Below are 27477 nucleotides of genomic sequence, written 5' to 3'. Positions count from 1 at the left end.
AAACGGTGAGAAAGCACTATGATAGGATATTTTCTAAGGTAGAATTTAGCTAAAAATAGCAAGGCCCTCTGCCAGTGTTTTTATTAATAGATACAGGAAATGTAAAGGATTTGAACTAGTTTTGTTAATAATTCTTTAATATCATCAAATACCCAAAACTGGGGGGGGGGAATCCAGAGATGAATCTAATTGTCTCATGTCCTTTTTTTTTTTTTTTTAAAGATTTTCTTTATTTATTTGTCAGAGAGAGAGGGAGAGAGAGCGAGCACAGGCAGACAGAGAGGCAGGCAGAGGCAGAGGGAGAAGCAGGCTCCCTGCCGAGCAAGGAGCCCGATGTGGGACTCGATCCCAGGACGCTGGGATCATGACCTGAGCCGAAGGCAGCTGCTTAACCAACTGAGCCACCCAGGCGTCCCTCATGTCCTATTTTTTAATATAATTTGTTGGTTTGCTTCAGGATCCAGAAAGGTCTATATGTTGTGGTTGATTGCTGTATTTCTTTCTTTCTTTCTTTTTTTTTTTTTTTACATTTTATTTATTAGAGAGTACGCACACAGCAGGGGAATTGGCAGTCAGAGGGAGAGGGACAAGCAGGCTCCCCACTGAGCAAGGATCCCGATACGGGGCTCAATCCCTGGACCCTGGGATCATGACCGAAGCCGAAGGCAGACGCTTAACTGACTGAGCCACCCTGGCGTCTGCTGTATTTCTTTAAAGATTTATTTATTTGAGAGAGAGTGCACACACACTTGTGAGCAAAGGGAGGGTCAGAGGGAGAGTCTCAAGCAGACTCCCTGCTGGGTGCAGAGCCCTATGCCTAGCTTGATTCCAGGGTCCTGAGATCAAGACCTGAGCTGAAACCAAGAGTTGAACTGACTGGGTTGCCTGGGTGGCTCAGTCGTTAAGCAGCTGCCTTAGGCTCAGGTTGTGATCCCAGGGTCCTGGGATCGAGCTCTGCATCGGGCTCCTTGCTTCATGGGAAGCCTTTTCTCCCTCTCCCACTCCCCATACTTGTATTCCCTCTCTTACTGTGTCTCTCTCTGTTAAATAAATAAATAAAATCTTTTTTTTTTTTTTAAGATTTTATTTATTTATTCGACAGAGAGCGATCACAAGTAGGCAGAGAGGCAGGCAGAGAGAGAGAGGAGGAGGAGGAAGCAGGCTCCCCGCTGAGCAGAGAGCCCGATGCGGGACTCGATCCCAGGACCCCGAGACCATGACCCGAGCCGAAGGCAGCGGCTTAACCCACTGAGCCACCCAGGCGCCCTAAATAAAATCTTTAAAAAAAAAAAAAAAAAAAAAAGAGTTGAACTGACTGAGCCTCCCAGGTGCCCCAATACTGTATTATTATTTTTTAAAGATTTTATTTATTTATTTGACAGAGTGAGGGCACAAGCAGGGGAAGCAGTAGAAGGAGAGGGAGAAGCAGGGAGCCCAGCGCAGGGCTGATCCCAGTACCCGAGGATCATGACACAAGCCCAAGGCAGCCACCCAACCGTCCGAGCCACCAAGGAGCCCCTGAGTACAGTAATTCTTAGATCTCTTTTTGTCTGTCAGCGTTTCTCAACCTCAGTACTATTGACATTTATAGACCAATAATAATTCTTTGTTATGGAGGACTGAACCTGTGCGTAGCAGAGTACTTAGTGACCTCTTTGGCCTCTACACACTAGATGCTAGTGGCCCACCCACCCTAGTAGTGACAACCTTTTAATGTCACAGGCCTTGCCAAATGCCCCCTGGAGGCAGTCATCCAAGTTGAGAACCATTGATGTGTACATTCTCCCTCTATCCTTCTCGTTTTTGTCTTGGTGATTTATTTGCAGAAGAAACTGGGTAGTCAATCCTGCAAAGCTTCCTTCAGTCACAATTACACTGATTTCATCCCGGTAATATAATTTAACATACTCTCTCACCAGGGCGTCTGGGTGGCTTAGTTGGTTAAGTGTCTGACTTTGACTCAAGTCACGATCTCAGGGTTCCTGGGATCAAGCCCCTCAGCAGGGAGTCTGCTTCTTCCCCTGCCCCTCCCCCCCTGCTTGTAAGCATACACCTTCTCTCTCTCAAATAAATAATCTTTAAAAAAGAAGCAAATTCTGTCACCAATTTCCTGTTAATTGGTGGTTGGATTTAGAGACTTGATTATTTTCAGATTTTTTGTTTTGTTTAATAAGACTGCTTCATAATGGTAGTTTGTTTTTCCATCAGGAGGTTCATAATACCTGTTGTCTTTTTTGAATATTAACAACCATTGATTTCCTAATTTGTTTTTCAAGGGTCCTTTTGTTTTAAAATGTATATATTTTCACTTAGACAAGCTTTATTTTAAATAACAATCTGTGGAATGAATGAAAGAATAAATAACAATCTGTGTTCTCCCTTAATAAAGGAAGGGGAAATGGAAGGTGAGGCGGTTGAAGCCATTGTTGAAGAGTCTGAAACTTTCATTAAAGGAAAGGAAAGAAAGACTTACCAGAGACGCCGGGAAGGGGGCCAGGAAGAGGACACTTGCCACCTGCCCCAGAACCAGACTGATGGGGGTGAGGTGGTCCAGGATGTCAATAGCAGTGTACAGATGGTGATGATGGAACAGCTGGATCCCACCCTTCTTCAGATGAAGACTGAAGTAATGGAGGGTACAGTCGCTCCAGAAGCAGAGGCTGCTGTGGACGATACCCAGATCATAACCTTGCAGGTTGTAAATATGGAGGAACAGCCCATAAACATAGGAGAGCTTCAGCTTGTCCAAGTACCCGTTCCTGTGACTGTACCTGTTGCCACTACTTCAGTAGAAGAACTTCAGGGGGCTTATGAGAATGAAGTGTCTAAAGAGGGCCTTGCAGAAAGCGAACCTATGATATGTCACACCTTACCTTTGCCTGAAGGGTTTCAAGTGGTGAAAGTAGGGGCCAATGGAGAGGTGGAGACACTAGAGCAAGGAGAACTTCCACCTCAAGAAGATCCTAGTTGGCAAAAAGACCCAGATTATCAGCCACCAGCCAAAAAAACAAAGAAAACCAAAAAGAGCAAACTGCGTTACACAGAGGAGGGCAAAGATGTGGATGTGTCTGTCTACGATTTTGAGGAAGAGCAGCAGGAGGGTCTGCTATCGGAGGTTAATGCAGAGAAAGTGGTTGGTAACATGAAGCCTCCAAAACCAACAAAAATTAAAAAGAAAGGTAAAATGAGTTTATCCATTGTATTTTCATAAAGTCATTTTGGGATAAAGCAAATAAGGGTGTATGTAAATTATTTTTTAGTAAATGGAATTTTCTTTCCTCTTTTTTTTTTTTTAAATAAAGATCATGAGCTGGGTACCAGTCCTTTCAGCCAGAATAACATTTTTTCCAAATTCAGTACATTTTAAGTCCTGAAGACAAATCTATTAGTGGCATGAAATAGTAACAATTCAATATGACTTAAGTTGGATTTAGTTTAAAAAGACTAATGAAATTTCTTTGTAGAAATTTAACATTAGGAGTAAACTTAACACTTTGAAACCTTGCAAGAAGTAAGTGTTTTGTTTTTCATATAGGTGTAAAGAAGACATTCCAGTGTGAGCTTTGCAGTTACACATGTCCACGGCGTTCAAATTTGGATCGTCACATGAAAAGTCACACTGATGAGAGACCACACAAGTGCCATCTCTGTGGCAGGGCATTCAGAACAGTCACCCTCCTGAGGAATCACCTTAACACACACACAGGTGCTGGATATGAATGTTGGGGGCTACAGCATAGCAAAGGCTAAAACTTGGGTTTTGAGTATCATCCAGGCTGGTTCAGGTGGGAAGTTAAAAATGATTTTTGTTCTTTCTTATGCTGTAATCCTGATTTATTATAAGCAGATGAATTTTTAGACAAATGTAAAGAAAATTTAGTGGAAAATAATCAAACTGTTAAAGGGTGATGATCCAGAAAAAAATTATCTATGGCAGTTAACCTGTAATATTTCCTAAAGGACATCACCATTGTGGTGTTAAGGTTTTAACGTCAGTGACAAAACATGACCCCCCAAATTCCCAGGCAACAGTTGCCAGGCATTATAAGGATGAACATTAGAAATAGCAACACAACTCTGCTATTGTAAAAACCATGGTTTCTGGTTGTTTCACTTCAACAAAGGTAAGTAATTCATAACCTCAGAAAGGAAAGTTGAAGGTGTTACTCTAGCAGTTCAGACACCTACTTATTTGTGCTCCATACATACTTTAATATTCTTTTTTTTTTTTTTTTAAGGTTTTATTTATTTATTTGACAGAGCACACAAGCAGGGGAAGCATGGCAGGCAGAGAGAGGGGAAAGGGAGAAGCGGTCTCCCAGCTGCACAGGGAGCCCGATGTGGGGCTCGATCCCAGGACCTTGGGATCATGACTTGAGCCGAAGGCAGATGCTTAATGGACTGAGCCACCCAGGTGCCCCTGTGCTTTAATCTTCTATATTAGCATCATGTTGGCTATGGTCAGATCCCAGGAGTCACTAAAGTGGAGGGACTGCTGGAGCTCTCTTAGGTTCTCTTCTGGGTTCTTTGCTCTTTGAGTATTGGCATTTGCTACTAGTGTTATTAGAAACTTATCTCGCGGGCGCCTGGGTGGCTCAGTGGGTTAAGCCGCTGCCTTCGGCTCGGGTCATGGTCTCGGGGTCCTGGGATCGAGCCCCGCATCGGGCTCTCTGCTCAGCAGGGAGCCTGCTTCCTCCTCCTCTCTCTACCTGCCTCTCTGCCTACTTGTAAGCTCTCTCTGTCAAATAAATAAATAAAATCTTAAAAAAACAAAAAAAAAAAGAAAGAAAGAAAAGAAACTTATCTCGCACAGTCTTGATGCAGAGTAGCTCTCCTCTCTCCACATTCTCCACTTAATACAGCTCTTGTTTTTGATTTGATGGGCTGGTAGTCTACTGAGCATGACCAAGTTAAATTTGGCCTGTAAGCAATGTGTGCATTAGTATATTCTTTGCTAATACAATCTGGTCCCTTTTCATTATTTCTCTGCTTTCTAGTCAAGACACTTGATAAAATACTTTATTTGGTAGTTAGAAGACACTATGAAAGGGCATATAACTAGATAAAAGCATTTGGCCACATAATAGTACTTCCTAAAATGGGAGTGCTTGATGCGGCCACAGTGTGTCATGGTCTAGTCCTCAGGTTTGAAAATAAGAATGTGGTCCATTTAGTCGCTCAGAGCTCTTTCGGCAGAACTTATTCATACTAATCGAACTCTAAAGGGTCAGATGCAATCAGAAAATCAATTTCTGGGCCCCTTGGTGGCTCAGTTGGTTAAGCGACTGCCTTTGGCTCAGGTCATGATCCTGGAGTCCCAGGATTGAGTCCCACATCAGGCTCCCTGCCCCTCTAACCCTCGCCCTTCTCATGCTCTCTTTCCCTCTCTCATGCTCATGCGCTCTCTCTCTCGCTCGTTCTTTCTCTCTTTTTTTTTTTTAAAGAAAATCAGTTTCTGATGAGGAATACACCTTTTCATTTTCTGAATGCGGTTGTATTGCATGTTAGGGGACACCCTTGACTATATCAGTAAGATGTCGTGATTGAAGGGTGACTTGGTAAGCCTGGACGCTGAACAGAGGGACACAAGCAATCATGTGGTGCAACCCAATGAAAATCTCTGTTGTACAGCAGTGTCTGCTGCTTTCCTAATTGCCATGCTTATATCTACCAGTAGCAGGCTTCTTTCTGTCCCCTAGGTAGTAGGTAAGTAAACATTAGAAATTCTTGGTTTTCAGTACAGTTTATCCTAACAGAAATGGACCCTGCTTTCCTTCTCGTTAATTGTTGTTTTATTTAACTCTCTGTACTGCCAAACTCTTTTTTAAAGACAAGAACTCTGTCTTTCACTCCTACATCCCCAGTGATAATAAAAAAGCAAACTGAGCAAATGAACATTCCTTGAAATTTCTTAGTTACTATCATACTTTAATCATACTTCCCACTTGAGGGGTCTCTCAATCTCAGAATCCTTTCCACAGATGACTGGTCCCATTCATTACATTGTGACTCTTTCTAATTCTGTTTTCAGAGGTAGCCTTCCTTTGATTTTGGTGTTCGGAGTTACTTTGTTGTCATCCCTTACCTGCAGTGCACAATTAATGCTGGTCCATAGTTTTTGAGTAATTGTGTATGAAAACAGCACTGTGTTCTGCTGTTAGCTTATCTCCTTATTGTCATCATTACCTGCGCCTATTTCCAATGCTGTGTTTAGAATGTAAAGTGACTAGAGAAGATCCACTAATGTAATCAATCGCTTATACTGTGGGGCTGCTGTGTGAGGAAGACCTACTAAAAACAGTAAGATTCCTTCAGTAAAAGGGGAAAGGAAAAAAAGTATACTATTTGTAAAAATGTTTAAATATTCCATGAATTGACATTCAGATCACAGAATATTAGAAATGGATGTTTGAAAGAGATCTTTTAAGGGGTACCTGGCTGGCTCAGTCAGTAGAGCATGCAGCTCTTGATCTCAGGGTTATAAGTTGAAGCCCCACATTAGGTGTAGAGATTATTTTTTTGAAAACGGTAATCTTGGGGCACCTGGGTGGCTCAGTGGATTAAGCCTTTGTCTTTGGCTTAGGTAGTGATCTTGGGGTCCTGGGATCAAGCCCCAAGTCGGGCTCTCTTCTCAGCCAGGAGCCTGCTTCCCCCATTCTCTCTGCCTGCCACTCTGCCTACTTGTGATCTCTCTCTCTCTGTGTCAAATAAATAGAATCTTAAAAAATAATAATAAAAACGGTAATCTTGGGTGCCTGGGTGGCTCAGTGGATTAAAATCTCTGCCTTCGGCTCAGGTCATGATCCCAGGGTGCTGGGATCGAGCCTTGCATCGGGCTCCCCTGCTTCCTCCTCCCTCCCTCCCTCTCTCTCCCTGCATGCCTCTCTGCCTACTTGTGATTTCTGTCAAATAAATAAACAAAATCTTTAAAAATAAAATAAAAACGGTAATTTTGGGGGGCACCCGGGTTGGTCAGTTGATTAAGTGTCCAACTCTTGATTTCAGCCCAGGTCATGATCTCAGAGATGTGGGAGCAAGCCTGAAGAGTTGAGCTCTGCGCTCAGCAGGGGAGTCTGCCTGTCCCTCTCCGCCTGCTCTTCCCCTGCTTGCACTCCTCCCCCTCCCATAAATAAATAAAATCTTTTTTGAAAAAAGGGTGATCATATAAAAGGCAGTACTACTTTGTAAAGCCTATGATAAATTTCCGGAATTATCAAAATAAATTTATATAGAAAACAAGCTATTACATTTGGGTTTTGGTTTTTTGGTGGGTTTTTTTGGTTTTTCTTTGGAAAAAATAGTATCAGAATATGGACAGCCTAATGTCCCTATATGTACGGTCATAATACAGTAGGATTTGATGTGCAAAAGCATCTTGGGCCAGATAACTTTTTAAAAATATTTTTAACATTTAGTTATTTTTCTTTCTTTTTTTTTTTTTTCTTTTAAGATTTATGTATTTCTTGACAGATCACAGGTAGGCAGAGAGAAGGAAGCAGGCTCCTCACCGAGCAGGGAGCTTAGTGTGGGGCTCAGTCCCAGGACACTGAGATCATGACCTGAACCAAAGGCAGATGCTTAACTATCTGAGCCACCCAGGCACCCCAACATTTAGTTCTTTGTCTGAAATTTATTTTCACCTATGCTGAACTATGTTTATTTCCCATTCTGCTATATCTTCTATTACATTCCTACTGCAATATATTGCTGAATGTCTTTAGGTCAAATAACTCTTAATTCTGTGATCTCTACTTGACAAAACATTGAGGTTTAAGATACGAGCATTTTTTGAGTGTTTATTTATTTGAGGGAGAGTGTGCACATCAGCAGGGGTCTGGGTAGAGGCAGAAGTAGAAAATCTTGGGGCGCCTGGGTGGCTCAGTGTGTTAAAGCCTCTGCCTTCAGCTCAGGTCATGATCCCAGGTTACTGGGATCAAGCACCGCATCGAGCCCTCTGCTCAGCAGGGAGCCTGCTTCCTCCTCTCTCTCTGCCTGCCTCTCCGTCTACTTGTGATCTCTGTCAAATAAATAAATAAATAAATATTTTTTTAAAAAAGGTAGAAAATCTCAAGCATACTCCCTAGTAAGCATGGAACCCTATGTGGGGCTCCATCTCACGACCCTGAGATCATGACTAGAGCCAAAATCAAGAGTCAGATGCTCGGGGTGCCTGGGTGGCTCAGTGGGTTAAAGCCTCTGCCTTCGGCTTAGGTCATGATCCCAGGGTCCTGGGATTGAGCCCCACATCGGGCTCTCTGCTCTGCAGAGAGCCTGCTTCCTCCTCTCTCTCTGCCTGCCTTTCTGCCTACTTGTGATCTCTGTCTGTCAAATAAATAAAATCTTAATTTAAAAAAATATATGTGTATTAAAAAAAAAGAGAGATGCTCAACCTGCCTAGCCACCCAGGTGTCCCAAGGTGTTCTTTATTTTTTTAATCAAGAGTTTAAATCAGGTATGTGGGTGGCTCAGTTGGTTAAGCATGTGCCTTGGGCTCAGATTATATTCCCAGGGTCCTAGGATTGAGCCCCGACCCCCCCTCACCCCGCCGTCCAGCACCCTGCTCAGCAGGGGAGTCTGCTTCCCTCTCTCCCTCTGTCCCTTTCCCTGCTTGTGCACACGTTCACACGTTTTCTCTCTCTCTCTCTCTCACTCTCTTTCTAAAACAAATAAAACCTTGTTAAAAAACAAAAAGAGAGGGTGCCTGGGTGGCTCAGTGGGTTAAGCCACTGCCTTCGGCTCAGGTCATGATCTCCAGGTCCTGGGATCGAGTCCTGCATCGGGCTCTCTGCTCAGCAGGGAGCCTGCTTCCCTCTCTCTCTCTGTCTTCTTCTCTGTCTGCTTGTGATCTTTCTCTGTCAAATAAATAAATAAAATCTTAAAAAAATAAAAGTTGAAACAGACTTTTGGTCCAGAGTGATCAGAATTCATAAACTAGGGATAAAAATGATTTTGGTTTTTGGCTAGCAAATGAACTCACAAGTATAGGTAATATGCTCCATGAAGGAAAGGTCTTTCAATATCACTACAGTGGTCTCTGGCCAACTGAGTGGAGTTTAATAGTAATTCTTGCCACGAGCATTTAAAAAAAGCAGTGGGGGGGGGGGGGCAGATTTTTGTATTCAAAAGCAACACTGTATTGACTTGTTGCTTTGGAGTTACTCTCAGGCTAGTGCAAGTTTATTGAGATGACCAGGGTTCAGCCTCATGCTGCAGTTCTCATCAGACATTGAACTGTCATTAACGGTGCCCTTGATCTTTTCTTCCTATTATAATCCCCTTTCTCTAGGTACTCGTCCTCACAAGTGCCCAGACTGTGACATGGCCTTTGTGACTAGTGGAGAATTGGTGCGGCATCGTCGTTATAAACACACCCATGAGAAGCCATTTAAGTGTTCCATGTGCGATTACGCCAGTGTAGAAGTGAGTGTTGAGCAACTTGTTGGTTCTTCTCTTAAGACCATGATTCCAGTATTAGGATAAAAACTACCCATACTGACTTAAGATGACATAGAAAATCTTATGAAATTATTAACTCTCCCACTCCCCTTCCCTGCCACCCAAAATACTAAAACTGTAATGAATGTGAAAGATTTACCCATTTTAAAAAACACTTGTACCACATGTTATCATAGGTAAGGTGTATGAAACATTAAAGAAACAAATAACTGTACCCACCGCATTTAAAAATGGAAAATTTGGGGGCACCTGTTTGGTTCAGTCGGTTAGGTGTCCAGCCCTTGATCTCAGCTCAGGTTCTCAATCTCATAGTTGTAAGTTGAGGCCTGGCATTGGAGCCTACTTTGGGGGGGGGGAAGGAAAAGAAAATGTTACCTCCTTTACTATTTGAGGCTATATCGTTATCAAAACTGGGTAAGAATGCTACCAAAAAGAAAAGGGTATCTTATTCTCACAGAAAACTAAAACTAAATCAAATTATTCACCAAATTTAATAATATATTTAAAAAATAAATGATTACCAAATAGAAGATATCTAAAATACAAGGAGAGTTGAACATCAGAACATTATTGGTGTGTGCTACATTGAGAGGTTAAAGAGAAACCATGTGATATTTTCTACAAATTACTGAAAAACTATAAAATTTAGTGTTCGTTACTGTTTAAAGTCCTAGCAATTTAAGAGTAGAAGAAAATGGCTTTACTCTAAACCAGAAACCTGCAGTCGATCCTTTCCAGTTAACTTAAGCATTGGGAGTATGCCCATTAAAATTTGGAACAAGACGGGGTGCCTGGCTGGCTCATTCAGAAGAGCATCCAGCTCTTGACCTCAGGGTTGTGAGTCCCACATTGGGTATAAGATTACTTAAAAATAAGTAAATAATCAAAATTTGCAACAAGACATTTTTTCTTATCTTTATTGCTTCAACATTGTCATTGTATTGGAAATCCCAGCTAAATAAGAAATGAATTATACATGGTAAAACAAAACTAATGTATTGCAGATATACTTGCTTATCCCAAAAAATCCAAGAGTATCCGCTAAAAAAAAATTTAGAGCAGTAAGAGTCCATTTGGGTGGCCAGATACAAGTTATTAATAACCAATCTTGAGTCATCTATGCCCTATCCATTTATTTACCCTCTTTGGATTATAAGGATTTGAGAAATAAAAGTTACAAATAAGGAGGAAGAAATATTATATTTTAGACCTTTTCTGTATTCTGAACTTCAGTGTCCAGAAGCGAAGCTTTTGTGCCTAACCCATAGCATTCACATTACAGTCGATGTGCTTTCACGTTTCAGGTCAGCAAATTGAAACGTCACATTCGCTCTCATACTGGGGAGCGTCCGTTCCAGTGTAGCTTGTGCAGTTACGCCAGCAGGGACACATACAAGCTGAAAAGGCACATGAGAACTCATTCAGGTAGGACATCTTCTCTCCTTGTATTAATGAGTTGCTTTTCATTGGATCCCATGGGACCCTGTAAACCACCTCACACCCCTGTTGCTCATCAGAATGGGAGCTGGCATAAAAATAATGGAATTGACAAATGCTTCTCTGGCATATCTTCTGAATTCATTGTTCTGAATATACACTGGAGAATGGGAAGTTTCACTCTTATAAGAAGTCTGGGTCGATTACCTAACCCAGCTCATTCAGTTTTCCCCATACTGTCTTTTCCAAAAAAAGAAAAATTTGTAGGGGTGCCTGGCTGGCTCAGTTGGTTGAGTGTGCACCTCTTGATCTCAGGGTCATGAATCCAAGCCCCATGTGGGATGTAAAGATAACTGAAAAAGAAAAACTTGCAGGTCCTCCTGTTGTACCATCTCCTGTCCCCCAAAGACAGGAGTTTCTCTCTCTGTCTCTCTCTCTTTCTCTCTTTCTCTCTTTCTCTCTTTCTCTCTCTCTCTCTCTCTCTCATGTGAGTGACTCTGGTGGAGCTGGTGGAGCAGAGCTAGCAGGAGCAGTTTAGGACTTGATTGTCATCTCTTAAGAACCGCTATGAGCCCAGCCTGAGGCTTGGGCTAGGTGGGTAACACCTGAGGATTCTCTCTAGCTTAGCTTTTCTCCCACCTGATTGCAGCTGAATTACCACCTGAATTACTCTCCAATTAAATGGTGGTGCTCCGGGTGCCTGGGTGGCTCAGTGGGTTAAAGCTCAGGTCATGATCTCCGGGTCCTGGGATTGAGCCCCGCCTCCAGCTCTCTGCTCAGCAGGGAGCCTGCTTCCCTTCCTCTCTCTCTGCCTGCCTCTCTGCCTACTTGTGATCTGTGTCTGTCAAATGAATAAATAAAATCTTTTTAAAAATGATGGTGCTCATTTCATCTAATTTATTCATTCTGTATTTCCTTTTAAGGGGAAAAACCTTATGAATGTTATATTTGTCATGCTCGGTTTACCCAAAGTGGTACCATGAAGATGCACATTTTACAGAAGCACACAGAAAATGTGGCCAAATTTCACTGTCCCCACTGTGACACTGTCATAGCCCGAAAAAGTGATTTGGGTAAGTAAATTAGCTGGTGGCAAATGAAAAAGTAATTTTGACTATTTGTGAAAATAGGAAGATCATAAATAACTTCCTTTTCTGAATTATTTAAGTTTTGTATAGGTGAATGGCCTGCCACTTACTAATAGCCATTGCTTACTATCTGTCTTTATCTTCCTTCTCTCACTGCAGTCAGCTGACAAGATTCTTTCCTGAATATAGGTCATTTATAAATTAAAAGGAGCTGTAATGAGAGGAAACAGTAAACCTTTAATTAGTAACCCTCACTGATAATGTTCAGATCTCCAGTAGGGAAGTGACATAGTATGATTCAAACTAAGGTCTGTCCATTTCATTTTTCTCAGAACATAAGTACTTTCCTAAGTAATTAGACTTTTTTATTGGTTGGATGATAACTGTATTTCTGTGCATAAACTACAGCTTATACAGAGACAGAATTTATCAGTAGAAATTGTAGTTGGGCCCATAAAGGTATGGTCTCCTGGATGTCTTCCTTTGTTTTTCCTACTTAAGAGATAAAAATATTTCCCCAGTCTGTTCTCTATCCAAAATTTATTGCTTCATGAATATTATTCTTTTCCCCTTGAATATTATTCTTACAAACATTTTTAGGGGCATCTGGGTGGCTCAGTTGGTTGGGCATCTGCATTCAGCTCAGGTCATGATGCCAGGGGTTCTGGGATTGAGCTCCGTGTTCCCCCCTCGGCGGGGAGCCTTCTTCTTCCTCTCCCCCTGCCTGTGCTCTCTCTCTCTGTCAAATAAATAAAAATTTAAAAAAGAAATTTATATTTAGGTAAATTGTTGTACTTTACCAAATGTCTTTTATTACTTTGTTTTACCTTTTTAACCCATTTGATGTTCACAGCAACCATATGAATTGACCAAACCATATGTATTTTAGCTGAGTAAAGCTATGCAGTTTATCTGGTGTCTTAAAACATTGTCATATTAATGTGACCATACTGAACAAAATGTAGCTAGCATACACTTTTTTAAGGTGTAATTTTATTTATTTATTTAAACATTTGATACACATTTTTAAGATGAAACCATGAGTTTGAAGCAGAGGACTTTAGGCTCCATGTAAGACCTATAGGTCACTTGTTCATCCTACCCTGCTACTGAGAGGACTTTGTTAGAAAGATTTAAGAGGCACTGTCCTCTGATAAATGAATTTTATTGTTCTTATGGTACAGAAGCCTAAAATCTAAATAATATCTCATGGCAGTGTTTCTGAGCTATTAGGCCACTGTTTGGATTATTTAAGTTTTTAAAATTATTCAGTTGTATGATGCAGATATATATCTTGGACATTCTGTACCTTTATGATGCCCTTTAGGCCCTACATAATGAGGAATTTAATTGCTTAGGAGCTGTCAGATAATAGTTATCCCCAAAGCCAATCCCAAAGAAGTTTGTGTTTCCTCTTTAAAGGAAGTCTGATTTCACACTAATATGCTGTAATTAAAATCTATCACTTTGTGACACAGGAAAGCATGGGCTTTGGAGACTGACCTACTAGAGTCAAGATTCACCCCCAAATACTGCTCTAAGTCTCTCTCTCTTTTTTTTTTTTTTTAATTCAACTGATTTTTTTAGGAAAAGTAACTGCCTTACACGGTTGCTACAATTATTTAGTAAGAACACATGGAAGAAAGTCTTTCACTGTTAGGTCTTTATCATAGGACCAGAAGGGGAAGTTGAAGCTTTTTAAAAGTTACTTGAGGGGCACCTGAGTGGCCCAGTTGGTTAAGCGACTGCCTTTGGATCGGGTCGTGATTCTGGGGTCCTGGGATCGAGCCCCACGTTGGACTCCCTGCTTAGCAGAGAATCTGCTTCTCTCTCTCCCTCTTCCTGCTGCTCTACTTACTTGTGCTCTCTCGCTCTCTCTCTGTCAAATGAATAAATAAAATTTTATAAAAAAGTTACTTGAAATAATACATGCATGTATAAAAGGCTTTCATATAATCATGTGTGTAGAGAGTAAAAAAGAAAAGCCTTCCCTCATTTCCGTTCCCCAGTATTGGCCCCCTTTAAGTCTGATGTGATGTGACTTTGAGTGAAGCAGATAGGTAATAGCATAAATCCGTGATCTCAAATGCAGCTGAGCTGTCATTGTTTCTGGGCAGTCCAGCTGTTTGTCCTTGTCAGGTGTGCTCCCATTTTCTTTAGTGAGTTCATTCATTCCTTCATTCCACAGATGTATAGGTCCCTGCTATGTGGGAGACACCGTGAGACGGTTCGGAGTTGGGTGAATCATTTGTACTTTCTTGAAACCTCTGATCTTTCCTCCCCTTTTTCCTCTGCCTCCTTGGTCTCAGTAAGTGGCCTGTTTTCCTACTTCATAAGGAAAGTTAAGGCAACAGACTGAAACTCCCAAATTTCGGTTATCAAACTTAACAAACCTATCTGCATTCATCCTTTCTTTGCCCATTTGCTACAAGACACTTGGCCTCACTCTTCTTTTTTGTGGCTGTTACCTGCCTTTGCCTTGATCCTACTCTCGTCTTCTCTCCAGCTTTCATACCGTCATGGACTGTCTCTTTACCTTGATGTTCACACTTCGTTTTCTGGATCTTTCCCTTCGACTCTAAACATGTTTACATTTCTCCTGTTTTAAAGAAAGTCTTCCTTGTCTATGTTTGATTTTTTTTTTTTTTAAGTCTTTAATTTTTCCTGTTAAAACATAATTTGGAGGGCGCCTGGATGGCTCAGTGGGTTAGGGCCTCTGCCTTTGGCTCAGGTCATGATCTCAGGGTCCTGGGATCGAGCCCCACATCAGGTTCTCTGCTTAGTGGGGAGCCTGCTTCCTCCTCTATCTCTGCCTGCCTCTCTGCTTATCTGTGATCTCTCTCTGTCAAATAAATAAATAAAATCTTTAAAAAAAAATAATTTGGAAAGTTGGAAATTTTTGTACATGGAAACTTCGATTCCTAGTTTTTCATTTATTTTTTTGTGTTAAGAACACTTAAGGGGCACCTGGGTGGCTCAGTGGGTTAAGCCTCTGCCTTCGGTGCAGGTCATGATCTCAGGGTCCTGGGATCGAGCCCCACACTGGGCTCTCAGCGGGCAGCTTGCTTCCCTCTCTCTCTCTGTCTGCCTCTCTGCCTACTTGTGATCTCTCTCTCTGTCAAATAAATAAATAAATAATCTTAAAACAAAACAAAACACATTCTTCCCTTGGTTTCTGTGGCACTATAGCCTGTTGGCTTTTTTCTCTGACTGTTCTTTCCTAGCTGTCTCTTGTTTTAACCCCTTTTCCTTCCACTGGCCTTATCTGTTAGCTTTCTTAAAGTGTGACCTGTACTCTTCTTTCTCTTTTTGCCTTAGTGATTTCGTGAGCCCCTGTGGTCTAATTCAAATCCCAACAGCTCCAGTTCCTACTCTAAATCTCTCATTTGAGCTAGGCTTATCTAGCCTTTGCCATTCCTGGTTGCTCTCGTTGGCATTTCAGATTTAACGTGTTCAAAACCGGAGGTCTAAAACGCCCCTGGTCCCAGCTGCTTGCTCAGTTTTCAAAGCCAGAAACCTGGAGGTCATCTCTGGCAGCCACCTTCTTTCTTGTTCTGTAGTCAGTGAATAAATCCCGGTGATGCTACTTTTTGGGTCTCTCATCAGTTCGTCCTGCTCCTTCCAAGCCACCATCTTCTCTCACCTGTCCTGTTTCCATATCTTTTTTTTTTTTTTTTTTTTTAATTTTTTTTTTTTTAAGATTTTATTTATTTATTTGACAGAGAGAGAGATCACAAGTAGGCAGAGAGAGAGAGGGGGAAGCAGGCTCCCCGCCGAGCAGAGAGCCCAATGTGGGGCTCGATCCCAGAACCCCCGGATCATGACCCGAGCCGAAGGCAGAGGCTTTAATCCACTGAGCCACCCAGGTGCCCCCATCCTGTTTCCATATCTTAACCAGTCTTTCCGCCTCTCTTTTTGCCTTTTAATTCACTTTTAGGACAGCAGCCAGAGTAATGATTTTAAGAAACAAAGAAGGACGTATTATTAATTTATTGAGGTACTTGTTTGTTGTTTTCACAAGTTAGACTGGGCTTTGTGTTTCGCTTTCAGGTGTCCACTTGCGAAAGCAGCATTCCTACATCGAGCAAGGCAAGAAATGTCGATACTGCGATGCTGTATTTCATGAGCGCTATGCCCTCATCCAGCATCAGAAGTCACACAAGAACGAGAAGCGCTTTAAGTGTGACCAGTGTGATTACGCTTGCAGACAGGTAGAGACCTTCATAGTTAAAAAGCAGTTGATTCCTTATTAGTGTCAGATATCATCAGAGGGTTTTAGATTCGGTATATGGTAACTGTTTTTAAGAATGGCAGTTTTCAAACTGATTTGTGAGGAATATCACCAAAGGTCTCACTCCTCGGTTTTATCACCTCAGTCTCCAGCTGATGTTTTATTCAGTCACAGCTTACCTCTCCCTCATGCAGACTACTGGCTGCTTTCTCAAAACTGGAGGAAATAAGTCCAGGACCTGAGGGAAGGGAAGAATATGGTCTTGGGGCTTAGGGGTGAGCTCTAGACAAGCAGCCCAGCAGGAGGGAGCCTGTCTGTACCCTGGGATTTAAGGAAGCAGTTTTGCGCCCCAGTAAGATAACTTCATCCTCTGGACAAGCACTTTTGAGCCCAGACCTTCGGAGACAGAGGCCTGTCTACCGTATGCGTGCAGATGGCGGCTGGGGTGGCAGCCCCGTGACGGGCTCTGAGGCCTGCCTCCACACACGCACCTGCTGTCTTTCAGGAGAGGCACATGATCATGCACAAGCGCACGCACACCGGGGAGAAGCCTTACGCCTGCAGCCACTGCGACAAGACCTTCCGCCAGAAACAGCTCCTCGACATGCACTTCAAACGCTATCATGACCCCAACTTTGTCCCTGCGGCCTTTGTCTGTTCGAAGTGTGGGAAGACCTTTACACGCCGGGTGAGAGTCAGAACTTCACTTCCCTTATCAGGGTTCTTAATGTCATGTTCTCGATCTTCCACTGCAAAGCAGGGCAGTTTTTTCCGCTGAGGTTATAAGCACAGAGATGCCTTCCCATTTGGAAAGGGCCACTCGTCCCTACCTCAGGGTTGTCTGTACATGTGTGAACCCTCTGCTGAAGCGGAGGGTTGGGGGGACTCATTATCTGGATAGGTCTTTCTTGGGTCTTCCCTTGGGGCCATGTTAGGTCTGCGCAGGACAGGGAGCTGACCGATCCTCCTGTGCTCCTCTTGCCTGAAGGCTGCCGAGAGGACCCAGCCCTTCCTCTTTTGAAGGACTCTCTTTCCTCCCTCTCTCTTTGTCTGTCTCCCTCCTTTCTCTCTCCCTCTGTCCCCCTCCCTCCCTCCCTTCCTTCCTTCCTTCGTTCTCTCTCCCTCTTCCAGATGGAGACCATTTCCCTTGAAATGAGGAGAGCATGTTCAGGATGTGCTTATTAGCACATACTAGAACATTCAGACTCATCACAAATACCCGATATTTTTATTTTATTAAACTAAAGTAAGAGAACTTCTAATTTCTGATACCAGTTTTTTTAGTAACATGAACGAAGATTTTGTTTCTTCCGTTAGAATACCATGGCAAGACATGCTGACAATTGTGCTGGTCCAGATGGTGTAGAAGGGGAAAATGGAGGGGAAACAAAGAAGAGTAAACGTGGTAGAAAAAGAAAGATGCGTTCCAAAAAAGAAGACTCCTCTGACAGTGGTGAGTAACTTATTTCTTGATTTAGTCACATGTGGTAGATTTTGGTGCCCAGTTGCCAGTATGTTGATACATGGATGTGCTGGGATAGAGAGGCCAATCCCTCTTCCTTCCTTTATAACATCTAGTCTCCCTAATGTGCCTTATGCATTTACAGCAGCAGCTAGTTTGTTTCTAGGGCAAGTTTTGTGGGGTTTTTTTTTCCTTCTGATATTCCATTGCTTGATAATACCTTATATGTTCAGTTCAGTTAAAGCCAGAGCAAAATCAGTATCTCGACTCCCATTCCTCAGATTAGTGATATTCTAAGGCCAGCAGAGTTCCTTTTCTGTGTTGGTAACTTTTACATTTAGGAAGCTGGTCTAGATTTGAGCAGTGAATCTAATGGACATGAAGAAGGTTTCTTAAGCATCTTGACCAACTTCTTGTTTGACTGCCTGTGTCAGCCTAGCCTTGAGATGTATTGATCAAACTCCTGAAGGTCAGCTTCTCTCTTCCTACCTTAATCTCTCCATTAAATAATGTAACACCTTGCCTATTTTCCTACCATTGATGGCGCTTTGGCTTCTAGTCACGAAATCCAGGCAGAAGGCGTGCTTTAGGCGCTGGACTCATGAAGAGGGAGGGAGAACAGGAGTGTCCATAGCAGAGAGCCACATTTGATTGTATGCGCTCATCTCGTGGTTTTAGGCTCTGTGAAGTGGATGCTTGGGCTGCTGGCCAAGTAGTTGAGAAGGCACATCTGTGGCTAAAGATGTAAGCTTTTTATGGTGAAAGATGTATGTGGAGGGGTTTTGTTTTGGGGAATACACTTCCCCAGAAGCACCATCAGATGGGAGAAATTCAAGATCGTGTCTTATGTGTTTCCAAGGTCCTCATTTTTTCTTGTATTGCTTGTTAGTAATCATGGAGAGGAATTAAGGTTTTTGGAGATTGAAAATGTTTGAAAACGTCATTCTGTCCATTGATTTTTATCTAAAACTTGCTCATGAAAACACAAGATTATATTTAGGTCTGTAACAAGGTCCCTTCTAGTTTTAGTTTTTTGTTTAATAAAACCTTTCTGTTCAGAATTTTTACTTTTTCTGGGAGAATATTCGATCAGTAAGTATGAGAGTAATTTATTTTTTGCTGCCTTTTCTAGAAAATCTAATTTAAGCATTCTCTTCATCACTGGGTTTTTAGTAAACATGCCTCCTTTAAAGTGTTGGTTTACTTCACTTTTTAAAAGCACACCGTTCTCTGCTGGGGCGCCTGGTTGGCTCAGTCGGTTAAGCTTCTGCCTTTGGCTCAGGTCATGATCTCAGGTCCTGGGATCAAGCCCTGCTTCTCCCGCTCCTTCTGCCTCTCCTTCCTGCTCGCGTACACACACGTGTGTGCTCTGTCTCTCTCAAATAAATAATCTTTTAAAAAAAGAAAGTACAGGGACGCCTGGGTGGCTCAGTTGGTTAAGCGGCTGCCTTCGGATCAGGTCATGATCCCAGCGTCCTGGGATCGAGTCCCACATCAGGCTCCTTGCTTGGCGGGGAGCCTGCTTCTCCCTCTGCCTCTGCCTGCCACTCTCTCTGCCTATGCTTGCTCTCGCTTCTCTCTCTATGACAAATAAATAAAATAAAATCTTTAAAAAAAAAAAAAAAGAAAGTACACAAAGTATTCTCTACTGAGAATCTTTGTGGGATCCTTTGGCTAAGAACTTAATGAGTGGGGACGCCTGGGTGGCTCAGTCAGTTGAGCATCCAACTCTTGGGGTGTGCTCTCGGTCGGGGTCATGAGATCAAGCCACGCATCAAGCTCCATGCTCAGCAGGGCATCTGCTTGGGATTTTCTCCCTCACCCTCTGTCCCTCACCTCGCTTGTGTGCGCTCTCTCTTGCTCACTCGCTCTTGCTCGAAAACAAATCTTAAAAACAAAACAAAACAGGGGCGCCTGGGTGGCTCAGTGTGTTAAAGCCTCTGCTTTCGGCTCAGGTCATGGTCTCAGGGTCCTGGGATCGAGCCCCGCATCGGGCTCTCTGCTCAGCAGGGAGCCTGCTTCCTCCCCTCTCTCTCTGCCTGCCTCTCTGCCTACTTGTGATCTCTCTCTCTGTCAAATAAATAAATAAAATCTTTAAAAAAACAAAACAAAAAAATCACAGGCCCCAAGTACCACCAGAGATCCACAAGTAACCTTGAGCCCAGAGGATTTCTGGGTGCTTCTAGTTGCAGAGCTTCCTGCTGCCACAGATGTTGGCTCTTCGCCTTCTGGCTTATGGTACCACCTTGTTCACGTCTGTGGTTCCTCTCCCAGTAAGATCAGCCTCACTCCCCAGTGATGCATCACCAGAGCATCTTCCAGCAGAAGACTTTACTGGTGGTTGCCAACAGATGCTGCAGCTCTTTTTGTCTTACACGTTGCTGTCTTGCAGGGCACGGTTTGGTTCTGCGCCTTGTACACAGTGTTTTTTTATCCCCCCAGAAAGTCTGGGCTGTCCATCCTGCTGCTGATTAAGGCCACACAGTCACATTTGTCCTCTCCCGGAAGTTCTGCCTATTGGCCATTTGCAGAGGTTGGCCAGCAGAATCTACTGCTATTTTCAAGGGCTTCTGCCAACATCTCTCCAAGCCAATAAGCCTTTGACCCTATAAACCTTCTTTGTGTTTTTTTTCTTTTTAGGCATTGGGCCAACTTGGGCAATAGGGGGCTTGAATAAGATCTACAGGGAAGCGTCTCATCTTGTTCTTGACACGCTGCCACATACCAGTGTGTTCCCCACGTTTTCACTTAGGATTTGACAAATAAGGCATTTTGTCCTGAAGATGAGGCATTTACTCCCAGCTGTCTAGATGTCAGTGTCTGGTCCTAGAGAAAGATGACAATAACCTGCACTTCTCAGAGGCAGGCGGGGAGGATAATTTGTGTGCAGAGGCAAGGGGCTGGGGTGGCAGAACAGCCCCAGGCCGGAGGCAGGAGCTTGAGTTCTGCCTGCTGTAGTTTAGGTGCCTTCCCAATCACTTAGCTTCTCACTTTTTCTATTAAAATGAGGGTAGCACCTCTTCTTATTAAAGGAAGTAATGAGGGGCACCTGGGTGGCTCAGTGGATTAAAGCCTCTGCCTTAGGCTCAGGTCATGATCCCAGGGTTCTGGGATCGAGCCCTGTATCGGGCTCTCTGCTCAGCAGGGAGCCTGCTTCAAATCTTTAAAAAAAAAAAAAATGGAAGTTTCGAAGGCAAGATGGAATAATGGAGAATGTTAGAACTGTGACACATGGTGCAAACGATCTGTGTCTGTCTAGTGGAGTCTCCTTTCCAGAGCATGAAGGACCTGTGCTACAGCTCAATCCTTTTGATCTTCAAATCACTAGTAAGCAGGTTGGGAATGCTTTGGAGATTATATAAGGAAACTGAGGTTCACTGTGGTCTTTGTCCCAGGTCACACCCAGTAAGGGATTCAGAGCTTCTCGTCAATGTTCTTTACACAGTAGTCCCCGCAGCTTTTATCTGATGATGGCATCAGGGAGAAAATTAGGGAGTTAAGAATGACCCATTGAATCTGGCATAGCTGAGAATTAAGTTAAAAAACTTGGACTTAAAAAACCATGAAGGGGGGACACCTGGGTGGCTCAGTTGGTTGGACGACTGCCTTCGGCTCAGGTCATGATCCCGGAGTCCCGGGATGGAGTCCCGCATCGGGCTCCCGGCTCCACCGGGAGTCTGCTTCTCCCTCTGACCTTCTCCTCACTCATGCTCTCTCTCACTGTCTCTCTCTCAAATAAATAAATAAAATCTTTAAAAAAAAAAAAAAAAAACACATGAAAGGGCACCTGAGTGGCTCAGTTGAGTGTCCGACTCGATTTTGGCTCATGTCATGATCTCAGGGTCATGGGATTGGGCCCCACATAAGGCTCCATGCTCAGCACAGAGTTTGCTTAAGGATTCTGTCTCCCTCTCCCTCTGCTCGCCCCCCCCACCATTGTCTGTCTGTCTGTCTCTCAAAATAAATCTTTATTATTTTTTTTTTAATCAGTCATAGTCCTAGAACTCTTGATGCCCATCCTAGTAATAGGACTTCACAGTGCAGTAGAAATTTATGTTGCGCGTGCACACCCGCACACACACACAAACACACACATTTTCTGCCTGCTCAGAGACCAGCAAGAGCACATCTTCAAGGGTCCATCTGAGGCTTAATACCCTGCTTTATTGTTGCATAATAGATTGAGGGAATAAATGTTTTCAACTTAAACACTGTGGTATTACTATATATCTGGCATGTGATGGAATTGCCTCTGAAGAATTTGAAACTGAGGGGCTTCTGGGTGGCTCAGTGGGATAAGCCTCTGCCTTCAGCTCGGGTCATGATCCCAGCGTCCTAGGATCGAGCCCCACATTGGGCTCTCTGCTCAGCAGGGAGCCTGCTTTCTCCTCTCTCTCTCTCTCTGCCTGCCTCTCTGCCTACTTGTGATCTCTGTCTGTCAAATAAATAAATAAAATCTTTTTAAAAAAAATTTGAAACTGAATATTCTGATGTCTAAAGCTAAAAGAAAAAAGTAGTATCCAATCCACATAAAGTAGGAATAGTCTTCAAGTTGATTTGTGTATTAATTCTAGCACAATACCAGTTTACTTTGTCAATGTTGATAGCAAAAATTCTAGCAAAAGCATTTTTAAGTGGACTTTTATTGATGAAAATAAATACGTGACTAGACTTAATAGAATGTGTGATTTTGTGTGTGTGTCATATTTTTCTTCCACCATACTTCTCCCTGCCCCCCCATCCCTACCTATTCTCCGATTTCATGAGAAGAAAATGCTGAGCCAGACCTGGATGACAATGAGGATGAGGAAGAACCTGCTGTGGAAATTGAACCCGAGCCAGAGCCTCAGCCTGTGACCCCAGCCCCACCACCTGCCAAAAAGCGGAGAGGACGCCCCCCTGGCAGAACCAACCAGCCCAAACAGACCCAGCGTAAGTTACTTGTCTCCACTTAGTAGGCTGAAGGCTGGCATCCGTTCCCAGCATGTGGAGGAGCCAGACGGGTCCTTGTTTTGGGGGATGATGGGAACTAAGCCATGAGAACAAGTTAAGGTCACACCAGGAACAAACTGTCAGGAAGCAATTATTTAGTTTTCTCGGGAAACACGTGAGGAAGACCCTAGAAACCTGTTACACTTCAGTGAGAAGTCCAGAGTGAAAGGGTACTCGTGTTCTGCAAGATGGGTACTTCTAATGTAGGAGGGTTTTGCAAAACAAAGTCCCACTCAGCTGGCAGAATTGATATGGTAATGAATGTAAGCAGTTACTGTGCTGAGACTGATCCTCCTGAGAAATCCAGGCCTATGGATTCAAGTGTTGGCCTTCTGACTCAGGAGAAGACACAGCGGAGGTGTTCACCCTCTACCTCACACCACAAATGGCAGTGGGCAGCGGTCCTGTCTTGGACACGGCCCTTGTGACAGCAGCAGGCTCTGGAGGACTGGAGTCTGTTCTGTTCTCTGTTGCTGTGGATATCCTGAAAGCTGGCAGGCAGGGTTTTTTCTTTAACAAATACAAGACTTAGTCTGATGTTTGTTATTTTTTTTTAATGTACTCCCCGAGCCCTGTGTGTAGATACCGGTTTGGGGTGGGGGGGGTTGACTGTAGATCCTGGGAGCCATTTTGCCTCCACACCCTTGAGTGAAAACACCGGCGGAGGCCCTGGGTATGGGAGACTGGAGGATCGGAAATGGATGTTCCTGCTGTCAGTGGTGCACCTCCAGCGGCCCTGGATCACAGGCATTGTGAGCTGTTCTTGGTCACGTCCGGCCTGCATCTCTGGCCTGTCTCATAAGTAGTGCTGAACGCGCTTTCTGACCTGAAGGAAAACTAAGGCTTTTAGTATGGCATTTAGGAGGCATATGAACACAAATGTCAGCATTTTGTTCTTCAATAGTCAGAGAGTATTGGGGCTTTACAAATGGCCATATTTTAGGTCATTGAGTCTTTTTTAATGACTTTCGCTAAGTCATTAGCGAAATTAGCATTAGCACTATCCTTGCTAAGGCTTTCCTGCATTGCTGACATCCGTTTAGTGTCAAGTCCGACAGGAACCTTTGCAGTCATCAGGGGCTATAATGGAGCGTTTGTTTTGTCCATGCTCTTTCTTGCCAGCAACAGCCATCATCCAAGTGGAAGACCAGAATACAGGTGCAATTGAGAACATTATAGTTGAAGTCAAAAAGGAGCCAGACGCGGAGCCCGGGGAGGGGGAGGAAGAGGAGGCCCAGCCAGCTGCCACAGACGCCCCCAACGGAGACCTCACGCCCGAAATGATCCTCAGCATGATGGACCGGTGATGGCGGGGCCGTGCTCATCACCAGGACTGCTCTGGGCTGTGTTTCAACGGCCCACATCTTAATTTTTTTCCCTTCTTTCTTCTTTTGGCTTTGGGAAAAGCATCATTTTACACCATTTTACCAAACGTACTGAGAACTAAAACTTCAAGGATGATGTTAGAAAAATGTGATTTTACTAGAACTTGCTGTTTGATGTTAGCAAATCATGGAATGTTCTGAGTCCCCGAGGGTTTACTGTGGAGTGCTGAGGACAGTGTTGATGCCTAACTGGTTTTCTTAGATGGAAACAGAGACATTGAACCTTCTCTCTCGCTATGGTAAACCACTCCAGAATGGCCACCGGGTTTTCCAGAGTTCTAGGTCTTCTTCCCAGGAGAGTTTTTAATTGTAAATGCAGACTTGGGAACGACTTACACTTTTAAACTGGTTTTTGCTTCTGCTTCTCCCTGACTCCCTTTGCTCGGAGCCAGCTGCACACCAGTAGTACGGCATGCTGCGGTCGGTGTCTGTCCTGAAGGCTTTGCCTCTTTCTTGGCAAAGTTTCTGGTATGGTCAAGCTTGTAAATAACTTTTTTTACATTTTAATCTTTTCCATTAATTAAGAGATTGAAAAGAAGTGCAGTGTAAGAAAACCCAGCATTTTAATTACTTGCAAATTAAGTTACCACAGACTCTGTCGTGTGTAAATGGTGACAAGGAATTGGATCCCAATCATGTAGCAGAACGGCACTGCGACTGCTGCCCGCGAGTGACGGACGCCCACGCGGAAGATCGCGATTGCCAGCCCGTGGAGCCAGCATTTGAACCTTGTACAATTAACTTTCAGTTATGATTTCCCATCTACATTTTCTTTGCTCTGTTTGTAGCTGAATTTTGTGTTTTATTACTCCTCTGTTCAAGCAGAAGGGTGATTATGAGTGGGTCACAGCAGCCCAGAAAAGTTCACTAGGTCAGTAATTTAAACTTTGGATCTGCAAAACAAGATAATAATGTGAAACAAAACCAACTAAAAAGTGATTCTTGCACATGAACTGTCACACGTTTGAAATGTGTTTTTTAGAGAGCCTCAGTCTTGCTGATTTCAAACACTTTCCTCTTCTGTGTATTGCTTTTAAAAGAGCCATCAGTTAGCTATCAGACTCTAGGTTGATGCATTTTGTACTTAGCTGTACTGTGTGATATTTTTCATTATTTTAGGACGCCAACATGAGACCTGTAATAAAATATGTAATGGGGTTGAAAGCTGGGGAGGAGGATCTACTGCTGTACAGCTAATAAATCATAACGGATTAACAAGTGCTCCAGACACTTCGTCACGTGTGATCTCTGCCTGCTGAGGGCCCTGCAGGTCCACATGCGTGGCCTCAGGTGGTGGTCGCCTGGTCGCCGTTCAGAGGCGAACTCTGTTCCCAGGACGGCCACTTCCTCTCTGGCACTTCCAAGATGATCTTGGCAAGTGGTATTAGTGAGTGAATCCTGCCGCAGGTTTTAACTCCCCAGAGGTGTGTGTGAATAGGAAGGTATGGGTGGAAAGGCGCTAAGCCTCCATGATCCACCTTAGGAGTGGGTCCCTGCGGCAGAGGGTGACCGCAGAGATTAGAGAAGAAGGGGGCTCGGGGAAGTTCTGGCCTCTGGATCTCAGCGCAGTGAGGGCTGAGATCAGTACCTTGAGCTCTGCCAGGTGCAGGACAATAGAAGCTGGGCCCAGTTTGCCCTAGAGAAGGTTGTTTGGGAGGGGAGACAGGCTGCAGGGAGGTTCCTAGAGAGCATAGCTTGTGAGCAAGCCCGCAGGAGGCATGATGGAAAGGGAACTGGAATGGGAGGTTGATGCATTTGTGAAACATCTTGCTGCTGGCCATTTCTGGGCAGATAGCTTTAGCAAACCCATTTTGGGCAAAAGCTTTAGCCACTAATTCTAGGGCTTTTTAACCAGAATTCTGAATTAGTGGTTTTCAGTGAGAAGTAACAAAAGTTACGTAAGGTGTGTGTGACCTTTGGCTGTTTGTACTTTCCACATAGTCCCTTCTCCCAGGAAAACGGGTCTGAGGCCTCAAGACTCAGAACCTGGCGGTCAGCTCCTTGGACCCAGTGTTAGTGGCCTGAGGCTGTCTGGGGTCTTTGCCTCAGGCATGGGCCAGCCCCTGTGGGGGCCACAGTACCCCTATCAGTGTTTCAGTGGCCATATAATTTTAATAAAATTTTTTGGTGTTTATAATCTCTGCAGAACAGTGTGATCTCTATCTAAAGCATAGCTTTATCTATCTAAAGCATATCTCATTGTAAATATGCAACTTGTTTGAAAATTTTAAAGTAGATCAGTTTTGGATGGAAGGGGCCACGGAAAGTCCCAGTCTGATGGAGTAGAAACTTAGGAGGGATCCCCCGTTGCATAGCCCATGATGCACCCTGTGTGACTCCGTTATATATAAAACCTATCTAAATATAGGTTATACATATAGAAGCTTTAAAGTACAGAAGCCGCTCCTCACTCGACAGCAGAAAACTTCGGATGGGGTGCTTACCTGACCGGCCTGCCCTTCCCCCACTGTTCCAGCACAGCAGGTACTGGAGTCAAATTCTCCCTTAACACACCTGGACTCGCCCCCCACCCCCGCCGCGCAGCCCTTCTCTAGCCTGTGGTCTGGATCAGTCTTTGAAAACATCTGAGGGAGCCTTGTGGCCCCGCGAGGACTGGAGGCGCAGTCCGGGAGGCGCAGTCCGGCGCCTGCTCGGCCCCTCCTCCCACGCAGCTGCCGCGGGCGGGGCTTAGCCCTTCCGAGGCGCTTTGAGCATTTCCTGAGCGCCCACGGAGTGTCATGCCATCTAGAACACAGACGAGCCGAAGGCCTCTCCCCCTCGCACTGAGTCACCCAGCATGGTAGGAGCTGGGTCCCATGTGTTCCCTTGGACTCTGACAGACGTGCGGTAGTCTGGTCACTGCCGCCTTGGGCAGCAGCAGTTCCGTGGGGAGCCCGGGAGCCCTGCCCCGGTTTCCCTGCCGACCGGGGTGTGCTCTCAGCAGCCCGTGCCCACCCCCACGGCTCTCATCAGACAGGGCAGGTGCCACCTGTGTCTTGCTCGCCTCGAGACGGTCTCCTCTGGCGGTGCTTGCCTCTTATATTTCCCCTCGGAATCATTCTCAACAGGAAACCCCTGGCCAGGCGGATTTTCTCGTGGTGGGCCGTGGGGCCCTGGGGTTGCCGTGGCAGACGTGGCGGGTGTGAGCCCTCCCAGAGTGCCAGGCGCTGCTGTGAGCCCTTAAACAGCATTTCATATGCTTACAGCAACACTTAGAGGTAAGTGAATAGCTCCAGCTTATGAACTGGAAGCCCAAAGAAGTAATTTCTTGAGTGTGGAACACCTGGCAAGAGGGGGAGTCAGGCCTCCATTCGGGCAGTGGGTCCTTAGAACCAGCCTCCTCCACTGACGACCGCCTGGCCTGCTGACAGTGCAAGAGACCTACTGAGTTCTCATCCTAAAAGCAGCTTGTGGGGGCTGTGTGCT

The 27477-nt window shown here is 44.2% G+C and overlaps 1 protein-coding gene across 2 annotated transcripts in view; it reads left to right on the top strand.

The window, feature by feature from the left end:
• CTCF (CCCTC-binding factor) overlaps positions 1–25277 on the top strand; it is a 54966-nt gene extending 29689 nt beyond the window's left edge. The window contains exons 4-13 of one of the 2 annotated variants that reach the window (XM_044255940.1): positions 2390–3179; positions 3536–3706; positions 9287–9420; positions 10761–10881; positions 11817–11966; positions 16032–16192; positions 16718–16900; positions 17530–17665; positions 22445–22606; positions 23795–25277. In XM_044255940.1, coding sequence (XP_044111875.1) covers positions 2399–3179; positions 3536–3706; positions 9287–9420; positions 10761–10881; positions 11817–11966; positions 16032–16192; positions 16718–16900; positions 17530–17665; positions 22445–22606; positions 23795–23973 — 2178 coding nt within the window. In that variant the 5' untranslated portion in view covers positions 2390–2398 and the 3' untranslated portion in view covers positions 23974–25277. Of the gene's footprint in view, positions 1–2389; positions 3180–3535; positions 3707–9286; positions 9421–10760; positions 10882–11816; positions 11967–16031; positions 16193–16717; positions 16901–17529; positions 17666–22444; positions 22607–23788 lie in introns of both variants that reach the window. The other variant, XM_044255938.1, reaches the window with a different exon arrangement.
• The last annotated feature ends 2200 nt before the right edge of the window (positions 25278–27477 follow it).

The sequence above is a fragment of the Neovison vison genome, chromosome 7 (assembly GCF_020171115.1).
Source record: "Neovison vison isolate M4711 chromosome 7, ASM_NN_V1, whole genome shotgun sequence".
Taxonomy (NCBI): domain Eukaryota; kingdom Metazoa; phylum Chordata; class Mammalia; order Carnivora; family Mustelidae; genus Neogale; species Neogale vison.
This window is presented reverse-complemented; position numbering and strand designations above follow the sequence as displayed.